This window comes from Equus przewalskii, unplaced genomic scaffold (assembly GCF_037783145.1).
Source record: "Equus przewalskii isolate Varuska unplaced genomic scaffold, EquPr2 ChrUn-13, whole genome shotgun sequence".
NCBI classification, from domain to species: domain Eukaryota; kingdom Metazoa; phylum Chordata; class Mammalia; order Perissodactyla; family Equidae; genus Equus; species Equus przewalskii.
The window spans coordinates 9,202,447-9,225,746 of record NW_027228750.1 but is presented as its reverse complement, the minus strand read 5'-3'; the positions used below and the strand labels follow the sequence as shown (position 1 = coordinate 9,225,746).

General features: G+C 54.5%; 1 protein-coding gene and 1 long non-coding RNA gene across 9 annotated transcripts in view; one reads left to right on the top strand and one right to left on the bottom strand.

The window, feature by feature from the left end:
• The window catches only part of LOC139081592 (uncharacterized), a 116,537-nt gene that overhangs the window by 72,555 nt on the left and 20,682 nt on the right, over window positions 1-23,300 (bottom strand). The window lies entirely within an intron of this gene.
• Window positions 842-20,760, top strand: CSF1 (colony stimulating factor 1). 7 transcript variants are annotated; one of them, XM_070607743.1, is made up of 10 exons: window positions 1,372-1,590; window positions 4,630-4,729; window positions 4,822-4,944; window positions 6,213-6,275; window positions 7,793-7,963; window positions 11,480-11,627; window positions 12,880-13,904; window positions 14,422-14,507; window positions 14,848-14,906; window positions 18,575-20,760. In XM_070607743.1, exons 4-9 carry the CDS (start codon window positions 6,225-6,227, stop codon window positions 14,891-14,893), a joined length of 1,527 nt encoding a protein of 508 aa, XP_070463844.1. In that variant the 5' UTR covers window positions 1,372-1,590; window positions 4,630-4,729; window positions 4,822-4,944; window positions 6,213-6,224; the 3' UTR covers window positions 14,894-14,906; window positions 18,575-20,760. The 7 variants fall into 7 exon arrangements, with proteins under 7 accessions (XP_070463843.1, XP_070463846.1, XP_070463840.1 ...); XM_070607742.1 differs by lacking the exon at window positions 4,630-4,729 and having other exon boundaries at window positions 842-1,590; window positions 14,455-14,507; XM_070607745.1 differs by lacking the exon at window positions 4,630-4,729 and having other exon boundaries at window positions 914-1,590; window positions 13,774-13,904; window positions 14,455-14,507.

Here is a 23,300-nt window from a genome sequence, read left to right as displayed (position 1 = left end):
CCTTCTAGACAAGGTCACGTGTCATATGGGCCATCATACCATACCAGGCCCTTGATATCCACCGTTTGCAATCAAGGGGATTCAACCAACTGCAGATCAGAAGGCCTATGATGATTGTGTCTGTACTGAGCTCGGACAGACTTTTCTTCTTGTCATTATTCTCTAAATAATACAGTATAACTATTTACATAGCATTTATATTGTATTAGGTATTTAAGTAATCTAGAGATGATTTAAAATATATGAGAGGGTATGCGTAGGTTCTATGCAAATACTATGCGGTTTTCACAAGGGACCTGAGCATCTGCGGATTTGGGTTTGCGGGAGGGTTCCTAGAACCAATTCCCCCACAGATATCTAGGGATGACGTTTATCCTGGGGGAGTAGGGGGTGGGGTGGAGGGTGGCCTCACAGAGAGATTGAAATATTGATCACAATAAATTTTTGGAAGAGAGAAAAAGCTCCTGACATTGACTTTATAATTAATAGGCTCATCTTACTAGGCTCTTTTGGATTCATTCTCATGTAAGGATAAAATAGAATTAATTATCTCAGTGAAGGCATTTCTGAAAGCATCAAGGGAAACCTAGGACCCAGGTGCGAATCACCCCAGGTTTTGGCAGTCAAGAGGGAGCGGGTACCAGCCAGCATTTACATCACCCGAAGGTCAAGTGCCCAGAGTGTCTCCTGGCCCATAGGAGAGCCTCCCAACTCCTTGTCACAGGACACAGCCCTTCCCCTCCTGGTCAGGTAGCTAGCCTCGCTGTCTGTACCCTGCCCCCAGGATGGGAGACAAGAGGCTGGGTGGGCTGCTTGGGGGCTGCACTGGAAGGAAGAGGCTGCCTGCGAAGCCGCTGACGCAGGCTGCACAAGGTGCTGCAGCCTGCACAGGGCGGGGCGGCGGGGGGGGGGGGGGGGGGGGAGGGCCCAGTTATCAGCGCTGGCCCCTGCTCTCAGTCTATTTCCTGCTTAGATTTGGGAATTTTCAGGCCCAGAGGGAAAGTCCCTTGAGGAGAATATTAGAAAGAGAGCACTGGATCCGCTTGGAGAGCGCGGAAGGAAAGGAAAAGCTCTGTCCAAACCCGCTCGTGGAACGGGGGAGGCGGGGAGCCCGCGTTACTTTCCCCGAAGGCTTCGGAGTCGAGCACGGAAAACAGGGCGACTGGGACGACAGGCGGAGAAGACCAGCCCGAGGGGTGGGGGAGGGGAGGCGGTTCAGTGGGCCTCTGGAGTGTGTGTGTCTGTGTCAGTGCGCGCGCGCGTGTGTATGTGTGTGTGTGTGTGTGTGTGTCTGGCGCCTGTCCAGGGTGATTTCCCGTAAACCACATGCCCCACAAAGTCCGCTTAAAAGGCTGTGCCGAGGAGCTGGCCAGTGGAGTCGGGCTTGGGGAAAGTGAAAGTTTGCCTGGGTTCTCTCGGCGCCGCCGTCCGTCTCTCCGCACTCCGGGACAGCGGCGCGGCCCTCGGCCAGGGCGCGGGCTCTGCAGCAGCCGGCGAGCGAGCGAGCGAGCGCGGGCGGCCAACGCGCCCGGCCGGGACCCAGCTGCCCGCATGACCGCGCGGGGCGCCGCCGGGCGCTGCCCTCCCACGGTAAGTGGCGGCCGCGGCGCGGGGCGCGGGGCGCGGGGCCCGGCCCGCCTGGGGCACGAGCTCCTCGGCCGATGCGGCCGCTCGGAACCGACTGCCCCGGCGCGCCGCCTACCGAGGCTCTCCCGCCGCGGCCGCGGGCTCCAGTTTCCTTCCCATCTTTGCGTGCGAACTGCCTGGGGCCCCGGGTGCGCTCGGGCTGGAGCCGCACTGGACCCTGCAGCTGCTCCCGGGGCTGCAGCACTTCCCTGGAAAAGGGAAGACTGCTCACCCCATTGCACGGAGGGGCACACTGAGCCACCCGCTGGTAGGAGAGAGGGTTGGCAGCCGCGGGCAAAGGCTCGGTGTCAGACAGGGGAGTCCCTGCCTTTCTCCCTTCTGACCGACCACCGCGCCAAGCGACAGGCGGAGGGGCTGTGCCCTGAGTGGGGTGCCTTTGCAGGTGGGCATCTTCCTCAGCAGCCGCCCACATACTTCCAGGCCCTGCTGGGGAGTGGGCACTTCTGGATGGGGAAAGTTTAGGCGTCATCCGGCTTATAGAATGCCAAGGTCTGTGCCCAGGAACCTGCTGGCAGAAGGAGGAAGACGGACAAGCCACTACTTGTTCCAGCTCACAGGCAGGAGCTGTTGGGGACTCTGGTGGCTGAATCAAGTCTGTTTTGGGGGGACCAGACCCCAGGGTTGAATCTTTTTTATTTGCAGAATCTTGATCAGTCAGTTGAGGAGATCCTGGGCTTGGCAGTGGTAGAGGAAGGTGAAAAGAAGGTTTGGTGATGCGCAGTTGTGGACAGGGACTGGGCTCAGGACTGCGTGGGGAATATCCTGTGCCAACAGTAGGCAGTAGCTGCTGTAGCTTCTAGAAAGTGCAGGGTGGCACTGTTAATGAACAGTGAGTGTTCTCCCCATGGGCTTGCTTCTGAGGAACCTGGAGGACGATGGGAAGAGAAACCTCCGGGGAGAGAAGTGGAAAAATATTTGGGGGGTGAGGTAGGGGGTTGCAGGTGGGATGCGAGGGAGAAGGAAGAGCAGATCCACAGGGGAGGAAAAGCCCAGCTGAGAGAGAGGAGATAGGGTTGAGAGGGGAGAGTGGGAAGGGTAAGCTGATAGGCAACAAGACAAAGATGAAAAGGGGGCTGGAGGTGAGACGATGAGGAAAGTAAAGGTGGAAAGAAGAGAGGGCTGGTTTTAGACAGGGGCAGCCTGAGGGTCCACGCATGCCAAGGTCTCTCCAGGGACCTTGTTGATGGGGAAGAGGGAAGAGGATGGGAGGCAGGTGAGGATGAACAGCGCGGCTGTGATGCCCCAGCATCTCTCTGAGCCTGCAGCAGAGATTCCTTCCTGGCTGCCCCAGAGGCTGAGGCTAGTGGGTGGGAGGAAGAAAGGAGTGGGAGAAAAGCCAGCCCAGCCAGATGCAAGCTAGAGTGTTAACCCTTGGGTGCCTGTCCAGGTCCTCCTCTGAGGCAAAACTGGGGCCCCAGGTGCAGGGGTGGTCCCCTTTGGCCACCTTCAAAATCAGCCTCCCACATAGTAACTGCGCTCTTCCCACACTGATGTCTGAAATAGCTCCCAAGGCCAGGCAGCTCTTGGAGTTAAGCACTGCCCTCACCTTGCTGTCCTCAAACATCAAATCTTGAAGTGCCTGTGGCAAGGTTGTCTTCCTGAGCATCCCCTTCCCCATGGGCCCTTTCCTTGATACCATTTACACTCGGGGTGCTGAGCCCCAGGGGCAGCCTGCTTGGGGCAGACACATACCTTCTGCATGGCCCACTTTCCTCCAATGGGTCCTGATCCGGAGGTTCCTAGGGGCCTGGGCAGCCATTCCCACCCAGGGCTACCTCCTCAACTGCCCAACAGAGTGTGAAGTTCCCCCCACAACTGTGCTCCCTCCTCCATGCTCTCCCTCACCCCCCCCCACCCCCCACCCCACCCCCCCCCCCCCGTCAGGCCAGGACCCTCACTGGATCCCTGTGTTGAATAGCACTGGGCCATCCTGTGCCTCTTCCCTCCGAGCCTCCTCTTTCTTCTTTCTGCTATCAACTTCTCCCCATCTTTCAAGGCCTCATTGAGGCCTCTTCTCCCTGGTAAGAGCTGGCAAAGCTTTGGGCTTTTAGTTATATGTAAATCAGCATGTTGTTGTGGGCTGTTTCATAGTCTCCCTGTTTTTCCCATGTGCTATTTATTTGCGTATTTGTCTCATCATCTGGATTACTGAGGCAGAGCCCAGAGCCCAGGAAGGTGCCAGCTCTCACCCCACCCTGACAGCATTTCCCTGAATCTGGGGGCACCAGCTGCTAGGAGGCGACCTCCGACTGGCAAAAGAAAGCCCAAGCGACTTTCTCTGCCTCTGGCTGGAGAAGGGGGGACCTAGGGCTGAGGGGACCTGAGTGAGGAGGAGGGAGAGGGGAAAGAAGGGAATGACAGTCCCCAGCCAGTCCCATCACTCTAGGGGTGAGCAGCTACTGGGCCAGGTAGGTGCTGAAAGAGAGGAGAGCTCTCAGAAAGCCTCCTTGCCGTGATAGGAACTGGCTGGCTGGCTGCAGAGCCTGATGGGTTCTGCTAGGCAGGTGCCAGCTGGGGATGGTCTAGAGCTGGCACTGCTGTCTCTGATTAATTGGTTGGGCTCCTTTTGACACACACCTCCAGAGTTTCAAAAGGTCTGTGGCATGGGATACATTCCCAGTGAAACTGAGTTTGGGTCCCTGGCTTTTCCAGTAGCAGAGCCAGACCTGTGTGGAACCAGGTGGGAGGAAGGGCTGGGCCCAGGGAAAACGTCTCTGGCTTGAAGTCTGGAAGCTGGTGCATGTACATGAACTTGAGAGGAGTGGGGGGCTCACAAGATGCCTGGCTCAGTGTTTGATGTCGCAGGGACAGAATAATGGGTAGATGCTAGTCCTGCGCTCAAGGAGTTTCCTGTGTAATTGGAATTTAGACTGGTAGGCACACCTCCCATGTCCTCATTAGAAGTTCAGTGTGTAGTAAGTCTTAGCCTGGGTTAATCAGGGAAGGCTTCTCGGAGGAGATGACATTTGGTTTGTTATCAAGGGAGAGCAAGTTTGTGCCGTGGCTGTTGAGAAATCCTGAGAAAGCTGGATTTGGGGAACGCTGCATCCTGGGGTGAGGGGCAGAGCCTGTAGCATTGTAGGTATGAGGTCCTTGTTTTTCCATCCTCAGCAGGGCGTGGGGATTCCTGGGGAGAGTGAGAGCTGGGGAGAAATGACACCCTCTCTATCACAGACATGGCTGTGCCCCTGGCTGCTGCTGTTCTGTCTCCTGGTGAGCAGGACTATTACCGAGGAGGCGTCAGAGAACTGTAGCCACCTGATTGGGAACGGACATCTGCGTTTCCTGCAGGAGCTGGTGAGTGTGTGGCCATGCCTACCCTACCTACATCTCACTGGGGAAACTGAGGCAGGAGCCAGGTAGCAGGGTCAAAGAGAGGGGTTGCAGGCGGAGAAATAGGGCTGTGGAGGACATGGCTCATGGCTCCCACCTAGCTCCACTGACGCTCCCCTCATTGACCTTCTCAAGGTCAGGGTCTCTGACCCCCAACCCTGAAGCCCTTTCTGACTCCCCTGCAGGCAGTGGACAGGGTGGGTTTCCAGCTGGTTGCCTGGGTTAATGATTGCCTAGAATGTCAATCGCGGGCTCTGAGAAGGCTCGTGAGGCCTGCTCTCCCTCAGTGGGATGCTTCCTCTGAGGAGCCAGCCCAGCCTGCCTGCTGTGTCTAGATATTACCTCCCGCTCCTGGACTCCCAGATGTACCGCCAGCCTGGCACCAGAGCCTCAGCTGGATTTGGCGGAGGGGCTCCTGCTTAACTCCCAGCCCTCTGCCCTCTCTTCCCTGGCTCTTACACAAGCCCCGGGGCTGGGATGGCCTGCTCACTCAGGCCATGAAGCAGCCCGTGCCTCATTCTAATGGGGCTGGCAGAGTCGTCAACTGTTCCAAACATGGCTCAGCCGGGCAGAATCAGGATGCTGTCATGGCTGCTGTCCTGCTCAGAAGAGAATTTACCATTCCTCTGGACAGCCAGGAAGGGTAGGGTACCACTGGCTAAGGCTAACTCCAGGGCCCTGAGCTTAGAGCCTGTAAGCAAGGCCCCCTGCCCTTCTTATCCCTATGGTTTTCCTCCTGCATGTAGCTGGTGTAGCAACTCAAGGTAGACCAAGAGCCACAGCATCTCTGAGGCTTAGAATCACAGAACCACTGCTCCAGGGACCAACAAGGGCTTTAAGATCATCTAACCCCAGCCCCTACAGATCCTGAATCCCCAGAGCTTGTCTAGCCTCTAATTGAATTCCTACCATGACAGTGAGCTCACTACCTCCCACAGGAGATTATGTCCTATATCTTCTATTAGATAGTTCTTCCTTATAGCAAGATGTCATCTGTCAGATTTCATGGAGTGGGAGGTAGAAGGAGACTTCTTATTCTTCTACAGCCCTCCCCTGGGCATGTGGAAGGCACACATCTTCCCCCAGCCTTGGCTCTGTCTTTCCAAGTGTGGTTGGGGGGAAGGTAGATGAGGATCAAACCTCTATCCACCCAAAAACTCTCGTCCCCATTCTTAGGCAAGCTCAGTCGAACTGCAGACACCCTGCCACCATTGGCCTGCTCTCTCTTACAGATTGACAGTCAGATGGAGTCCTTGTGCGAAATTTCCTTTCGGTTTGTAGACCCAGACCAGTTGGTGAGTTGTGGCTGTTTACAAGGCTTGTGTGTACTTTCCGGGCTGGGTATATGTGAAAGCATGAAGGCAGGAGAAATCCCAGAGCTGGGCAGGGTGTGGGTGTGAGGATCCCTGGGTGCTCAAGTCTGGGGCGCCAAGGTGTAAGGCTCAAGTCCCCTGCAGCTCCCTTCTCCTGGCCTGGCATATATCAAGTCTTAGGATGTGCCAGGCACTTTTCTAATTTAATCCTGACAGTATCACTATGTGGTGTACTAATCTTTTTTATTGTCCTCAGAGAGGTTAAGGGAGCATAGCTAGTAAGTGGTGGAGGCCTGATTTGAACCCAAGCAGGCTGGCTCTAGGGCCAAAGGCAAACCAATGCTTCTGCGTCACATGCTTTGCTTAAGCATGACATCTCCATCCAGCAGACAGACCAGCAGCCAGGGAGTCAGTCCAGCTCTTTCCCTCTTCCACCTACCCCACACCCAACCAGATACCAAATGCTAGTTCTCCCTCCCAGCAGTTCTGGGTTCTGCCCCAGCCCCACCCCATCAGTTGCTTGGACAATTTCAAGAGCCTCCTAAATGGCCTCCTTGCTTCCTGTGCACCTGTCATCCTGCCACTAGGGGGAGCTCTTGGAACCTCCCCCAACTGGTTACCTTTATTTCCCTCCCCCAAACCTGCCAGGGGCCCCTCACTCCAGGGGAAAGCCCAAGTTGTTTAGCCTGGGGTTTACAAGCTCCAGTCTCCATCACACAGCCCCACCCACTACCCCCATTCCCTGCTCCTTCCTCCCTTCAAGCCTTTGTACAAGCTTTTCCTGATGCCTGTAATACCCTTCCAGCTGCCCCCACCCCGGCCCTTAGTCCCCATCTATTCATCTTTGTGCCTCAGACACAATCTCTGTAATGCCCAGAATTGCTCTCATCTCTGAGCTTCTGCACACCTGACCCATACACACTTCTGTTGCAACTGGAGACCACCTCGTGGTCCGAAGAATAACCTCAGGATTTCATTCACTCACTCATGCCTTAACAAGCATTTACTAGGAAACTTTTGGACCAGGTGCTAGGAATACAGGGCTAAAGCAGAGTCTCTGCTGAGGCAACCACCATCTCCATATGGAGACTCAACACTGAGGATGTTCTTGGGACCCTGAGATGGTCTCCAGTACCCCTATGGCCTGAGGAGAGACAGAGACACAGAGAGAGACGTTCCCTAGAACCCTCCCTGCCTATGCACCCCCATTCTGATTAAAGCCTCATCTTCCAGAAATCTGAAGATCTCTCTAATCAGAACCCACATTTCCTTCCCTCTACCCCAATCCCTAGCAGCGCTGGATCCCAAAGAGAGAGGATAAAAGACCAGCCGAGGGCAGCGTTCTCCTTAGAACTGGAGTGGTGTGGCCCCACCCCTCAGGGGAAGGGGTAGGGCAGGCTACAGCCCTCCATCCACCTGGGATGGGGGGCATCTGGCACAGAGCCTGGGTTCCCAGCCTGCGTCAGCCAGACCATAAACTCTAGGTTCTCGTTTAACAGAAAGATCCCGTGTGTTACCTTAAGAAGGCATTTCCCCTGGTGCAAGACATAATGGAGGACACCATGCGCTTCAAAGACAACACCCACAATGCCAATGTCACCATGCAGCTCCAGGAACTCTCTCTGAGGCTGAAGAGCTGCTTCACCAAGGACTATGAAGAGCAGGACAAGGTAGGAGTGTCCTGGCGCCAGGAGCACCGAGTAAGGGCAGAGGGCGCCTGTGGTGGTACCATCCCTGCCCATGTGCACAGAGTCCATTCACTTGCCTCACCCCATGTCATTGTTCACTCACTCTCTCCTTTATTTATTCATTCCACAAACCTTTGCTGAGGACTTCCTATGCAGGAGGCACGGCACTAGGCCTTGATGATGTCTTCGTGAGTAAGACACCATGGTTCCCGGCCTCCTGGGGCTTATACTGTAATTAAGCGATGTTGGCAGCCATTAAACAAACAAGGACACGAGTAAATTGAATTATAAACCATAAGGACTATTTATTCATTCAACAAATAATTAACGAGTGCCCATTGTGTACCAGGTACTGTTCTTGACACTGGGAAATTGTTGTGATCAAAACGGACACAAGTCCCCGCATTTGTGGAGTTTACGTTAGGGGGTGGTGAGACAGTTAACGAAATATGTAAGTAGAACATGTTGTGTGTAGGAGAACAAGGACTGCTTTGCAGAAGAGTCAGCCAGGGAAGGGGCTACCTGAGGGAGGCACCCATGAAGAACTGTGTGGGGCTCTGACAGAGAAACGGGGCTATAATTGAAAAGAAGAAAAAGGCAGGGAAAACTTCTGAGTAAGAAAATATTAAGGTCCAAAGATGAGCAAGAGTTAGGAAACAATAAGGCCAGTCAGAACATTCCAGAACAGGGAACGCTATGCACAAAACCCTAAGGTGAGCAGGAACGTGTACAGGGACCCAAGGGATGGTCGCATGGCCAAGGCAGGGAAGCAAAGGGGAGAAAGGAGAGGAGGCAGGAGCCAGATCACCTGGGGTCTTAAAGATGTGAGATTTTGTCTAAAGTGCGAGGGACGCCATGGTGAGCAGGCGAGTGACCTAATCTGACTTACACTGTGAGACCGTTCTGGTTGCTGTGCAGAGAATGGACTGTAGGGAGAAGGGATGGAGATGGCAGACCAGCAGGAGACGCAAGTCTAGGCCAGAGATATTGGTGGCCTGGGCTAGGGTGTGCAGTGAAGGTGGAGGCAAGTGGACGCGGTCCAGTCAGCGCGGAAAAAGGAACAACAGGACTTGGTAGTGCAGTGGCCAAGAGATGCTGAGGGAAGGGAAGAGTCGAGGATGGTTTTGTCTTGATCACCTAGAAGTTCCAGTGATGCTGAAATGGGGAAGACAAGCTGGCAGAGTAGGTTTTGGGGAAGAGCAGGGGTTCCGTTTAGGGTACTTTGAACTTGAGATGTTTGTGAAATGGCCAAGCAGAGATGTCAAGCAGACAGCTGGATATATGGGTCTTGAATTTGGCTGATGATATACAGATGTAAGAGGTTTCGGCACGGAGGTCATCTGTGAAGCCAGGGGACTGTGTAACATTGCCCACCGTGAGAAGAGAAACAGGCCCAGGAACCCCAGCGTTTAGGAGTCAGGCAGAGGAGGGGGACCTGGCAAGGAGACTGAGAAGGAGCAGTGTGAGGGGTGAGAAGAAAACTGGGAGAGTGTGGCTCACTGGACCCATGAAAAAGTGTTTCAAGATGGAAAGAGCTAGTAACTTTATCAAATGGGGTTGAGAAGTCAAGCAAGATAAGGGCTGACAAGTGTCCTCTGGATTTGACAACATGGAGGTGGTGGATCAGGGCGAACAGAACGAGAGGAAGTGGAGAAAACACTGGAGGAACATGGCTCCAAAAGGCTCAGAAAAAAGAGAGAGGTAGCTGGAGGAAGTACGGGATTAAGGGAGAAAACATTTTTTAATAAAAGAGGCGTTAAATCTGTGGTTTTCCAGTGTTAGGATTCACTGGAACCACTTGTGGAGCTTATTTAGAACACAGATTCCCAGTGTAGGCCCCTAGACAGTCTGATTCTCTGGGTCTGCGGGTGGGCCTAGGAATCTGCATTTTAATAAGCCACCCACCCTAGCGCTCCAGGAGGGAGGGAGGGAGCCAGGGAAGCTGGAGGAGCTGCCCATAGCAAGAGTCTCCTGAGAAGACAGCAGGGAAGGGGTTCCAAGCTCCTGAGGAGAGACAGGTGGGCTCTGACGGCTCCTGTTTTCTCTATGAAGCTGGGGTGAGGGATAAAGGAGACAGACATTTATGAAGAAAGGCCAGGAAGTGCCAGCTTACCTCTTACCTACAACACCCCTGACGAGGAGGCTGGAGACACTGTTTGACTTTACAGATGAGGAAATGAGCCCAAACTGGATAGTCCCTTTTGCGAGTGTCACCTAGCTGCTAAGGGATGGAGCTGAGCCTGGTCTGCTCATTCGTACACTCATCATCTATCTGGCGAACATTTATTAAGGGCCTTCTATGCACAGGCTGCGGGCACACAGCAATGCCTTCAAGGACTCCATGGCCTAGTGGAAGCCCATAGTTCTTCCCTTTGCAGCTCAGTTTAAGGAAAAATTTGGTATTTGGAAGTCAGCAACAAGTATGCCATAGATGAAGCCATGGGCAGGCATGGCCCTGTCTGCTGTGAAAGGACAGGTGGGCCAGGACCGAGCCTTGAGGAATGCTAGTGTTTAGAAGTCAGGCAGAGGAGGGGGGCCTGGTAAGGAGACTGAGGAGCAGCAGCTCAGAGGTGGGAGGAAAACCAGGAGTGTGTGAAGCTTCTCAGAGTTCCAGTGGGTGTGGGGAGCCTGGGTCCCATGAGCAGACAGAGCTGGAGCAGCCTCTACCTTCGTTCCAAGACACCAATGCTAGAGAAGGACCCGCCGCCCCGGGGCCTGCTCCAGGCCATTTTCCACACCACAGCGGGATGATCTTTCTAAAATTTGAGTCTTATCATGCCACCACCCACCTCTCCAACAACCCCTGAGATGTTTTTTCCTTGCTCTCTGAATAGGGTTGACAGTTCTTGACATGGCCAACAATGCCCTGCTGGACCCAGCCCTTGCTGACCTCTCTTATTTGCATCTTCCACCGCTCTCTTCCTAGATGGCTGTGCTGTAGCCACTCTAGCCTTCTTTTAGTCTTTCAACATTTCAGGCTCTCTCCTGCCTCAGGGCCTTTGCACAGTCTGTCCCCACTGCCTGAATATCTCTCTCCAGCCCTACCTCCTTTCCTGGTTAACTCTTGCTCATCTGTTAGTCGATTCCTTGGTGAAATTCCCCCTGAGCCCTCATTTAGTTCCCTCTGTTGTACATTGCCAGATCATTCAGTACTTCTTCATAGGACCCACCACATTGTAACAACGTATTTAATGTCAATGCCCTGCTGGACTGAATGTCCAACTTGGCCAAGGACCACCTCTCTTGTTCATTGCGTGATTCCCAGGTAATTGCCATATGTCTGGCACATAAATATGTGTTAAATGGATCTGTGAATAAATGACGTATCTCATGACCTTAGGACCTATTCTGCTGCAAACCAGGGGAGAGAGGAGGGAGAAAATGAAAGGGAAAAAGAAGACAGATGTGAGAGAGGCCAAGGGAGTTTGAAAAACAAGCTAGAGACATGGGGCCAATGCTCATCCTCACCAAAGGGGGCCCTGCTCTCCTTCATTCCAGGCCTGCATCCGAACTTTCAAAGAGACACCCCTCCAGTTGCTGGCAAAGATCAAGAACGTCTTTAATGAAATAAAGAATCTCCTTAAAAATGACTGGAACATTTTCAGCAAGAACTGCAGCAATGACTATGCTAACTGCCCCAGCCCAGGTAAGCACCAAAAGGGCCAGCAAGTGGGGCTGGTAGGCCGGCGGTGGCGGGGTGGGGTGGGGGGTGGGGGGTGGGGGCAGTGGTGGGGGATGGTGGGATGGGGAACAGAGCAGGGATTGGGAGGTGAGACGGGGGCTGGAGGAACCCCCGGGAGGCAGCCTGGCTGCTACTTGTGCTCCTGTGTGTGTAGACGTGCTTGTTTTGTGTACATATGTGGCTTCATGTACCTCTGGTGGTCCTGGGCACATGTCTCTTCTGACATGTGTGTGCATGTACACTTACGTATGTCTGCATGTCAAGGCATCAAGAAGCATCATGCTCGTGGCTGTGAGATTAGGGAATGGAAAAGGGCGCCCCTCTCGGAGAGCCCTGTGGGCATGGAGGCTTTCTCCACCGGCTCTGCAGGCTGGCTGAACACCTGGGGGGTTCCATGAGAGAGAGAGGCTCCATCTGGGAGTCAGGGCCCTTCTCCAGGAGCCCTGCTACGGATCACCAGGATACCCTGGCTCCAGAAGTGCCCAGGATGCCTTGAGTGTCTCCTCCAGGGACAAGGCTGGATTCGAAGGCTGAGCATCATTCAAACTCTCCCAGTGCTGGCCCAGCTGCACATGTGTACCCTGCGTGTCCTCGTCTCTGCGTCCTGTGCCATGTGCCCTCCTACATCCAACCTTGCTCCCCAAGGCACGGTCTGAGGCCCTGCGACCTGCCAATGGCCAAGTCCAGTCTTGTTGCTTCAATTCCAAGGTCTCAAGCCTTGGCCACGTTCCAGCCCCAGCCTGTTCCCACCTGTGGCTGTGGCTCTGTGGCCCCTGGCTGTGCATGAAACCACCTTGCTGCTTTCCAACCAACACAGTGTCCTTGGGGCTTGGATGTCTTGTGTTAGTGCTGGAGGCCACTGCTCAAGCTCCTGGCTCGCTGCTGCTCCCCTCTGGCTTGGTGTCTACCCAGCTGGAACCCCAGGATGGGCTGTTCTCTGGTCTTCCCTGACCCTGACCCCCAGTCTGTGCGTCTAAACCTGTTCTTTGCTCTCTGCCCGTAAGACCCTGCAGTTTGCACCTTCCCTGCCTAACGCCTGTGTCATGAGCATCGGCTTCAGTCCTGTGCTCTCCTCAGCCACGGGGCTGAGTTAGGGGATGAGGGGACCTCCAGACCCATATCACCCTCTTGACCCCCTCTGGGAAAGCTGTGCTGAAGGCTGGTGACTCTATCTTCTCCCTGTCTTTCTCTCTCCCTCTCTCTGTGGTTCTTTCAGATGTGGTGACCAAGCCTGATTGCAACTGCCTGTACCCCAAAGGCACCCCTAGCAGTGACCTGGCCTCTGTCTCCCCTCAGCAGCCCCTCACCCCCTCCATGGCCCCTATGACTGGCTTAACCTGGGCTGACTCTGAGGGGACAGAGGGGAGCTCCCTCTTGCCCAGTGAGCAGCCTCTTCGCACAGTGGACCCGGGCAGTGCCAAGCAGCGACCACCCAGGAGCACCTGCCAGAGCTTTGAGTTGTCTGAGAGCCCAGGCATGGAGGGCAGCCCTGCCACAGGTTCACCTCAGCCCCGCCCCTCTGTCGGGGCCCCTGTTCCTGGGACAGAGGATGTTCTCGACTCTGTGTTGGACCCTAACTGGGCCCTAGAAGAAGCCTCCGGAGTGGCTAGTGAGGGTCCAGTACCCCAAGAGGCAGAGCTTTCCTCCTCCAGGCTGGAAGGAGGCAGTGTCCAGGCAGAGACCACCAGACCCAGCGACCTCCTCTCAGCATCTTCTGCATTCTCTGGATTGGCAAAGGGCCGGCAACCGGTGGATGTAACTGGCACCCCAGTACCCAAGGTGGGCCCTGTGAGACCCACTGGCCGGGCCCAGAGTTACAGACCTGAGAAGACAGATGGTTCGTCTGCCCCACCCAGAGACCACCGGGAGCCAGGCTCTGCTAGGACCCCATCACTGCGCACACAAGGCCTCAGCCGTCCCTCCACCCTCTCTGCTCATCCAAGGCTTCCCAGAAGCCACTCCTGGGGCAATGTGTTGCCCCTTGGGGAGCTGGAGGGCAAGAGGAGCACCAGGGATCGGAGGAGCCCTGCTGAGCTGGAAGGAGGACGAGCAAGTGAGAGGGCGGCCAGGCCTCTGGCCAGGTTTAACTCCATTCCTTTGACTGACGCAGGCCATGAGACGAAGCACGTGGGACCTGCTGACCCCCAGCTCCCCGGGTTTGTCTTCCGCCTGCTGGTGCCCAGCATCATCCTGGTCCTGCTGGCCGTCGGAGGCCTCCTGTTCTACAGGCGGAGGCGGCGGGTAAGCAGAGCCCCATGAGGGAGAGGAGGGCGTCTTGTGGGGGCAGTGGCACAGCCTGGGTAGAGGAGCAGGTCAGAGGATGACTCGGTTTGGCCTGGGTTCTTCAGATGCTGAGAGACAGGAGGCTGACTGAGCACAGAGGATGGGCAGTTGAAATGAAGGGTTCTTCAAGAATGAGAAAGGCTCAGACTGTTAGGTCAATGCGAAGAGACCCGTCAGAAGGGAGTGGGAGAGAATATCTTTGGGCTCTAGTGAGGTGAGGACTCAGATGGGAGGCGAGATGGAGGGGGAAAGTGAGGCTGTGTGTGTCAGGGCAGGGTGTTCACCGGGAGCTCTGCAGAGCCTAGACCCCCTAGAAGAGGCGACAGGCTGCCTGGGCAGAGGAGACGGGACATCGTAAGCAGGGAGGTCTCAGGAAGCTCCCCTGGCCCTCTGGCTGATCCCTACTTCTCAGTAGCTGGGGGAGTAACTCTCTCATCGACTCCCTGGGCAACCCTGTCCCCTCACTTTCCCCCAGCTCCTCAGTGAGCCTGCTCTTTCCTGTCCCCAGAGCCATCAAGAGCTTCAGACAGTGGATGTCCCCATGGAGCGACTAGAGGACAGGTGAGAGTTTTAGGGGGCAGGGAGGGCGGGCTCTGCGAGGCACCAGGGGCCTCTCTTGGTGTCTGTTTCCCCTTCTTTGTTTGGGGAGATTTTCTCTCACTTGCTCTGAGGAAATGGAGCTGAGAACAGGATGCAGGGTGGAGAAGAGGGGCACCTCTTCTTTCCCAGATGTCTGGGCTGCTTCCTGACGTCTTCTTAGGGTTAGGCAGTTCTGTGTCTTCTAAATCTGAAAGGGCTGGAGCACATGTTGGGGGAAGGGGGTTGAGGAGGAAATTTAGGGGGTCCCCTGACTCCCTGGCCCCTGCTGAAGTCTTAAGCCAGTTCTGTGTTCCGCCCGCAGCCCCCTGACCCAGGATGAGGACAGACAGGTGGAGCTGCCAGTATAGATGGAATCCTCAGGTAAGATGCTGATTCAGATCTCTCTCCACTCCTTAAATTAGCTCCACCCTTTTCAATCACCCTAACTTGTTGGCAATGCCACCAACTCCCCTGAGGCCCACACACTTGACTCCCTCCCCTCTCTCCTACTCCCTTTTCCATCCACCCCCAGGGCCAGCCAACACTCTCCCTTCTGGGTCCTGAGGTCTCCCCACTGCCTCACCATTCCCTGCACCCTGTCTCAGGCCGGGCACTATTACCTCTGCAGTGGGTTTCTTTTTCTGCATTGGGCTTCTAGTCTTATCCCCACCTTCCATGCCAGAGCAACCAAAATCCTCTTGCGTAAGGTTTTTACTCTCCTGGGGAATTTCAGTAGCTCTGCGTCACCACCACTTCAAACCCAACATTGTCTGCTTGGCTCCCAAACCCCTCCAGCGTCTGTCCCTCACACACATCTCTTGCCAGTTCCCCTCTGTTTACACCCTCGTTTGACCCTGCCCCCCAGCTAAGATCATTTCTGCCTCCCTGCTTTTAGATTCATGGAGCCATAGAACCTTAGTCTTGGAAGGGCTCTTAGAGGTCGTTTGGCTTGGTGTCCCACCCCACAGGGGCCTCCCCTTTCTGCATCCCTGGCAGGGAATCAGCCAGCTTCTAGTCATACACTCCCAGTCCCAGGCAAGCTCCCCGCCATCTCCCAATAGCACCGTGAGGAAGTCCTTACTCATGTGAGGCCTCCCTGCCCCCTCCACGCTGGTCCTCCCTGTTCTTCTGGGAGCCCTCTGATATGTCCCCTTCAAGACTTCTCTAAGCTAAATGTGGCCAAGTCCCTCAAACATTCCTTATATGATATGGTTTTCAGACCCCTCACCATCCTGGTCGCCCTCCTTTGGACACACTTGTTTGTCAATGTCCCTCTGAAAATGTGGTGCCCAGCCCTGGACACAGTGCTCCAGATGTTGTCTGACCAGCTCAGAGTACGGTGGGACTGTTACCTTCCTTGATCTGGACGGTATTCTTCTATCCGTACAGATTAAGATTGCATTAGTATTTTTTTAACAACTGCATCACCCTGTTGTCATATGTTGAGCTTGTTAAAACCCCTAGTTCCATTTCCCATAAACCTCTGTCAAGCCAGACCTTCTCTATCCTGTACTTGGACAACTTAATTTTTTAACCAAAGTGCAGGAGTTTGTATTCATCCTTGTTAAAGCCACCTTGTTGGTTTCTGCCCATCATCCAAGCCTATTGAAATTGTTTTCAATCCTACTTCTGTCTTCCTAGCCCTCCCATGTGTGTCTCCCGCACCTTGACGAGTGCCTTCTAGTGTCCTTGCCCACATTGTTGATAAAGACGTGACCCTTATTTCTTCTGGGCCCTGGCTCCCTGATTCCAGGTGGCCCTTGGCCCTCCTCCCTTCCTGCCCTTCAGCCCACAAGCAGCCCACAGGAAGCTTCCTGACTGTCCCCCTCCTCCCGCTGGCTGCTCCTGCAGTTCATACTCCTCAGCTATTTTGTATTTGATTAATACTATATCAATTTGCACTTATTAGGATGTTGTTTTTATCCATTTTAAATTCTTACTTTGTGTGTATATGTACATTCTGCACCCCTAAGAAGGCTGTAAGCTCCTTGAGGGCAGGGACTGTGTCTTCTATATTTTTGCATTTCTTTTTCTATTCCGGGTTCTAATACAGAGAGCGCTTCTCCCTACTTGCCAAGAACTCAATAAATGTTGACTGACTGGCTTCAGGGCTGACTGACGAACTGATCTTGGCCAGCTGTCTCTAACTGACCAGGCTTCTGGCTCACCAGTTAACCAGCTAACTATTTGACTCTGACTGGCTGGCTGACCAGCTGGCCAGGTGACACTGACCAACTGACTAGCTGGTAACTACCTGACTGGATAGTTGTTGATTGGTGAGCCAACTGGCTAATTGACTAGCTGGCTGATTGCCTGACTAATTTGCTGATTAGCTGACTGGCTGGTGACGTATTCAAGTTTCCCATCACACCCGGTGCCATATGCAATCAAGCACCTTAGGGCCTTCCCACGTGTGGAGTGACAGGTCTAGACCACTCCTAGAGAGATAGGGGATCTGGCAAATGCTCAAAACCAGGGGAACTTATTTAGAAAAGAGCGAAAGTAACACATGTGTGATCCAGGGGTCCACCTTGTCAGTAGGGTGGACTAAGATGGGCGAGTGGGTCAGATGGGACACTGGCAGGGCTGTGAGGATGACCCAGACTCCCTCCGGACTGGTAAGCAAAGGATGGACCTAGGTCCCTGGGGACTTCGTGGCTCATTGCTGCACCACCCCCACTGATTACCAGCTTCTGCCCTTGGTCTTGGCCGTCTGCCCCATCTCCTCTGCACTCCCAATCTCCTTTCCCTGCCTGCCTATTCTCCGGCCCTCCCAAGCTTTCTTCTTCCTCCTCTCATGATTGTACTTAGGGAACCCAGGATGTGGCAGGGGCCACATCCAGACCCCCACTTTGGATCAGTGTGTCCAGCCCTAGGGTGGTCTCCAGGCCAGTCACCATGAGTTTCAGGGGGATTCAGAGCCAGCCCCAAGACTAACTGCTGCTCTGACGAGAGAGATGAGAGAGGGACCCTCAGGAAGAAAACAACGGACACCAGCCTCTCCACTCCAAGGAACCAGGAGATAGGGGCAGCGAGCTGGAGTTCACCCACTTGGTCCTTCTTCCCTCCTGGCACCAGCAGGGCCTGTGGCCCGGCTGTACCCAGCGTGGCTCATGTCCAGTTTATGATTCCCCCTTCCTCTCCCTCCAGAACATGGGAACAGGCTGGGTGCCAGAATCTGTAGTCCCATCTTTCCTCCTTACCCATCCCAGGGTTTGCCAGTAGGGTCTATAGACAGACAGGGAGGCAAGCTCCACACAAGACCCAAAGTCAAACTGTTGGATGGAGTCCAGGGGATTTCTGCTCTGGGAACAAAGCGTTCTGAGGAGGCTGGGCAAGGGGAAAGGATGGGGGAGGGGTGGGGAGAGAGCAGGACCCAAACTCCCATAGATGATGCAGGGAGGCAAGTCCCTTGTCCCATCCAGGAGGAGCCTGGGTTGCCTAGAGATTAGCATGCCAGATGGTAGGGCAGGAGTTTCCTTTTCCTGGAACCACCTCTAATTCTTCCTCTTCAGTTACCTCTGCCCTGCTGTCACGTGTGGTGACGCTTTGTGATAAATGGTCTGGCGGTGGGAATGAGAAATTCCTCTTCTTTGCTAGAATTAGCAGGATTCATTCTTGGTTCATTGGACCAAGGCCAGTGAGATGGTCTTGTTTGAGGAGGGGTCTAAAGACACTCAAGTGCCTCCTTCCCTCCCTGTCAGACTCCTCCACTTGAGCAATGACAGCCCCCCCCCAACCCCACCGCCTGCCTGGCCTGTTCAGACTTCCACCAGGCCCTGTTACCTCCCCCTGTGGTCCCTGGTTCCCTAGGAGGAGGTAGGAGGTGAGACTAGTCTGTCCAGTGGCTTGGGCTGCTGCCAGAGAAAGCTGCCTGGTCCCTTGCGGTGTCTGGGGTGGCTGAGAAAGGGAGGGAAAAGATGGGAGGAAGTCCTGCCTCCAGCACCACCAACAGCCCACAGGAACGCTACACCTCCTCCACTCATGTCCTCAGCGACCCTCCTTCTACTCCCACTCGGCTGACCAGCCTTTCTTTCTCTCCCCTACAGCTGGGCGTGCAGGACAGTCTCTCCATGGGAGGAGACATTGTGGGAGCATCCGCCAGCACCCCTCCCCAGCCATTCTCCTGGGAATGTGGCCTGCCCACCATGAGCAAGCACTCCTGCCTGCCAGGACTAGACCAGAGCAGCCAGGCTGGGATCCCTCTGCCCTCCACCCTCAGACTCTGGATTGACTAAGAGAGGGCTGGAGGATGCCCCCCACGCTGCTGATGTTTATCGTGGGCCCTGGAGGCTCCCATCTGCTCGAGGGAGGCTGGCAAGCCTGACTGAGGACCATCTTCCCCCAGGGGCTGTGTCCTCTTCCCACTCCCCTCAAAGCCACCACCTGGGCCAGGGACCCAGAAGCCTGTGGGATGTGGGAGAGCAGGGTGGGCGCTGAGGAATGGAAGAGCCCTTGTGCCCAGAGGACCCGCCTGGTGCCAAGGGATCCCAACACCGACAAGCAGGGACTTGTCTCCAGAGAGAGAAGCATGATATTCACAGGGTGGGACAGCGTCGGCTGGATTTCCTGTAAAGGTGTGCAGCCCAAAAGATAGGAAGAGAAGGCCCCTGGGCCTGCTGGTCTGCACTGACAGCCCGGGCGTCTACAGCCTCCACTCACCTGAGTGCCCTCTGCTGGTTGCCAGGCAGAGGTGGGTAGGCCAACCCTGCCCTCAGGACCTGCCTGGCTTGGCTCCTGATGCCAAGGGGAAGGTCAGGCTCTGGCCTTGCCCCACCTTCCCTCCAGCCCTGCCAGAGCTTCTCTGGGAGGCTGCGCAGAGCCTCCCCTCATGAAGGAAGCCATTGCACTGTGAATACTGAACCTGCCTGCTGAACAGCCTGCCCCGTCCTTGCCCATGAACGAACATCTGTCCGTCCTCCCACCCCTCTGGCCTCTCCCCATTCTCCTACACTGAGTGCCTGAGCCGGCCTCGCCTGTCTGTCGACTGAGGGAGCCCCTAAGCCCTGACCTTCTGCTGACCCGGCCGTTGAGTCTGCCGGGGGTGGATCAGGGTGGGAGAACTGCCTGGGCCGCCAGCTAGAGCTGGTCTTTAGGCTGCGTTGCTAGAGCTGGTCTTTAAGCTGCGTTGCTCGCCCAGGTTTCTGCATCTTGCACTTTGACATTCCCAAGAGGGAAGTGACTAGTGGGAGGGAGAAGGGGAGGGGAGGGCAGAGACAGACACAGAGAAAGGCTGCAGGGTGAGCTCTGACTGAAATGGGTCTTTGAAATTATGGGTATGCCCCTGAGGTTGGGGGAGGCATCTGCACCCCTGACCCCCAACTCAATCTCCTTCCCCATACCAGGCCCCTGACCCAAAGACAGCCACAAGGCTACTGCCGGCAGGCGCCCAGAGCTGAGCAGGTTGTCCCTGTTAGCAGCCGGTTAGGCAGTGATACCCTCCAGCTCTCACCCCACCCCCATACCACCATCTCTCTGACCATGCAAGCCATGGCCGGAGAGGGACCAGGAGGGCCCAGGCATCTGCTTCCAAGTCTGCCTTGAGGGCCTCAGCTTTCTAGGCCAGCCCATGGCCACGGCTCTGAGAGCTGGGCAGCAGGTAACAGGGCTGCCGATTGTCCTTGATCCTTCTGTGCTGCAGTGTCCCTCCTCTCCTGCTGCCCTGGGCCCTCCGCTGAGAGACCCCGACCTACCTGGCCACTGGGCTGGAGCCCATGACCTTCCCTTCCTGCCCTTGAAAGTGAGAGTCCACTGGCCCCCGCCTCCCCTGCCTTGTGGCCATCAGCTGAAGGAGGGACAATGGAGAACTTTCCTGTGGGGCGCCTTCTTCTAGTCATAGACTCTTTATTTGATACTAGAATATATGTATTTAAAAGTGGAAGAAAAAAAACACAGAAAGAAGTCATTCCTCCCCTACCCCCTACCCTTAAACATATAGTATTTTAAAAATCAAGAAATCAAACCCAACCCATTGCAGAAGCTCTCTGTGGGCGCTTGGTGACACAGGAGTGTGAGGGGCCCCAGAGCAACCTCTGGGTGGCTCCCCTGGCTACCTACACAGCAACCCTTTCTTTTCTCTGAGAAAGCCGAGAGGGAACATTGGCTCACGCACTGTGAGATTTTGTTTTTATACTTGGAAGTGGTGAATTATTTTATATAAAGTCATTTAAATATCTATTTAAAAAATAGGAAGCTGCTTATATATTTAATAATAAAAGAAGTGCACAAGCTGCCATGTGTGAGTCATGGGAAAAGTTGCTTTTGGGGTGTGGGCGGCAATAATGGGGGTGGACGGGCAGCAGCTGCTGGGTGAGCCCCAGCTCAGAAAGCTCTTTCCAGGATACACAGGGAAGGAAGTTTCTCTCCAAGTTCCAGTCTTATTACCAGAACCTCCTGCATTATTGCTGTTCCAGACACACTCATCTGCATATCTGTTTAATAGGAAAATGGACAGAAACCAGCCAAACCTCAGGCCTGGCCACTGGCCCCTGCTGCAGACCAGCCCAGCCCAGCCTGGGAAAACAGATGGTTGGGCTCTGTCCAAGAGGCCAGGGCCCTGCAAGGACCAGGCTTCTTGACCACTGACCCCTGCTGTCCAGGGGAGCAAGCTGGCCAGGTCCTACCAGGGCTGTAAGGTGAATGAGCACCGTCTCTGGGCTGGGAAGTGAGCAAGGCTGGCAGGGTGGAAAAAGCCAGCAGGCTGTGTGACGGGCCTTCAGGCCTGATCTTCCTACTGGGAATGGAGAGGAGATGGAGGCTGGGGCCTCCCAGGGACAGAGGGGTGTTGGGAAGGCCCAGCATAGCCCAAACACACACCCTGGGCAAAGTTGTGACAAGAGGAGCCTTCTCACCTCTGAAATTGTTGTGTACAAAGTTTTGCATCAGTGGTTCTCAAATTTGACTCACCTGAGAATTCAAAAAGTACTGATACCCAAGCCACACCCTAGATCAACAGAATCAACACGGGTGAGGTTCAGGCACCAGGCATTAGAAATTTTGAAAGATGTTTCAGGTGATTGAAGTGTGATCCAGGGTGAGAAGCATGTAGAGCTGCACTGTCTGATAAGGCAGCAATTTAAGATTAGAGTAACTAAAATGAAATAAAAGTAAGCATTCAGTTCTGCAGCCACACTGGCCACATTTCAAAGACTCCATAGCCACACGTGGCTACCATGTTGGACAGCACGGAAGTAGAACATTTGTATCATTGCAGAAATCCTATTAGACAGTATTGCCTAAAAGGTTGGGTCTCTACACTTAGGGGACCAAATTTATAGGGCTAGGACTGGCACCCTGCAAACTTGGCCAGAACTAAGTGCCGAGTGTCTCAGTCATCTCTCTCTGTGCCCTCGACCCCCACTACCACCCTGTCCGTCATCATTCCCTTAAGCTAGCTCTCCCCTTTCTATCAAAAGCTCCTCAGAAAAATTTTTGAAGAAACTTATTTGTATTTTATCCTTCAAAACCCAACTTAAAAGTCACCCCCTCTGAGAATCCTTTCCAGCCCAACACAGGCCCCTGAGGTCCACCCAGGCTTCATTCCCTCAACTCCCATGCTCCCACAGACTGAGAACCCGTTTATGTGTCTGTCTGTCCTTCAGGACTTGAACTGTGGCAGGAACTTTGCTGCATCCCTCCATGCATCTCGGTGCCTAAGAGTATCTGGCACACAGTAAGTGCTCAATAAACGCATGTCAAAAGGTTAATACTGAATGCATGAACAAAGGCATAGTGATGCAAATTCTGACCAGATTTAATGGCTGGCTTTCTAGGGGCTTAAATGGTATGAGCAAGTGGAATGTATATCTAATAACTACAGTTCATTGGCCAAGCGGAGGAGGTATTTTCAGCAGAAGGGTCTCCTCAGCTTTTGATGAGATGGGGCTAGGTTAGAACCCTAAGTGATACCTGGACTGTGGGAGGAATGTATAGTTCAAGGCCTTTATTCAAGAACTGGCGAAAAACAGACAAAAAACCCTGCCTCTCACCTGCCTTCCAGAAGCCCCAGGATGTATCCAGAAAGGAAGGCCAGAGAATTTCATCAGGACTTTCCTGGGCTTCACGTGCTGCAGGGGCTGCTTGAGAAGTGTCAAGTCTATGGAACAATAGTCACTTTGGATTCAGAGCAAGAGGACTGAGGTCATTGGCTTGGATCTCTTACTGCCTGGCTGTGTGAACTTGGGCAATTATTTAACCTCTCTGAACCTTGGTTTTCTCCTCTTCTTTAGAACTGGTTTAAGAACATAAGCCGGGTTCAAATGAGAAGATGAACCTGAAGGCATCTTGTGGAACCCAAAGGGCTGCCCCCAAATAAAGTGTGTTCTAGCACTGCCCCTGCCAGCTGGTCCCATCGTGCCCAGGCCAAACAGAGCTCCCTTCTGGGTAGGCACTGGGGACCCAGGATGCTACCAGGGCCTGGCTGTTCTTGGCTGAAGATGACAAAGCTGGGTGTTTCCTACCGGGGTGAGGATTCAGATACCTTGTAGCTCAAGGATTTCTGGCTGGAGGGAGGGGGCAGGTAGGAAACCAGAGGGGAAAGTGGCCCTGGGATGCAGCGAGTGCCCATTAGCAGGCAGGGTCAAGAACACTGTCTTCGCATATGCAAGCAGAAGGGTCCAGCCAAACCCCAAACCATTATCCGGCCAGAGACAGGAAAATGAATCAGAGGAGACCAGGAAGAAGCCTGAGGTTAACCTCATGCAGTCTGTGGGCCATGGCAAGGAAGGGGTTGTAGGGGGCCTGGTGTCTGGGTGGGCATCTGATGACCCCTTGAAC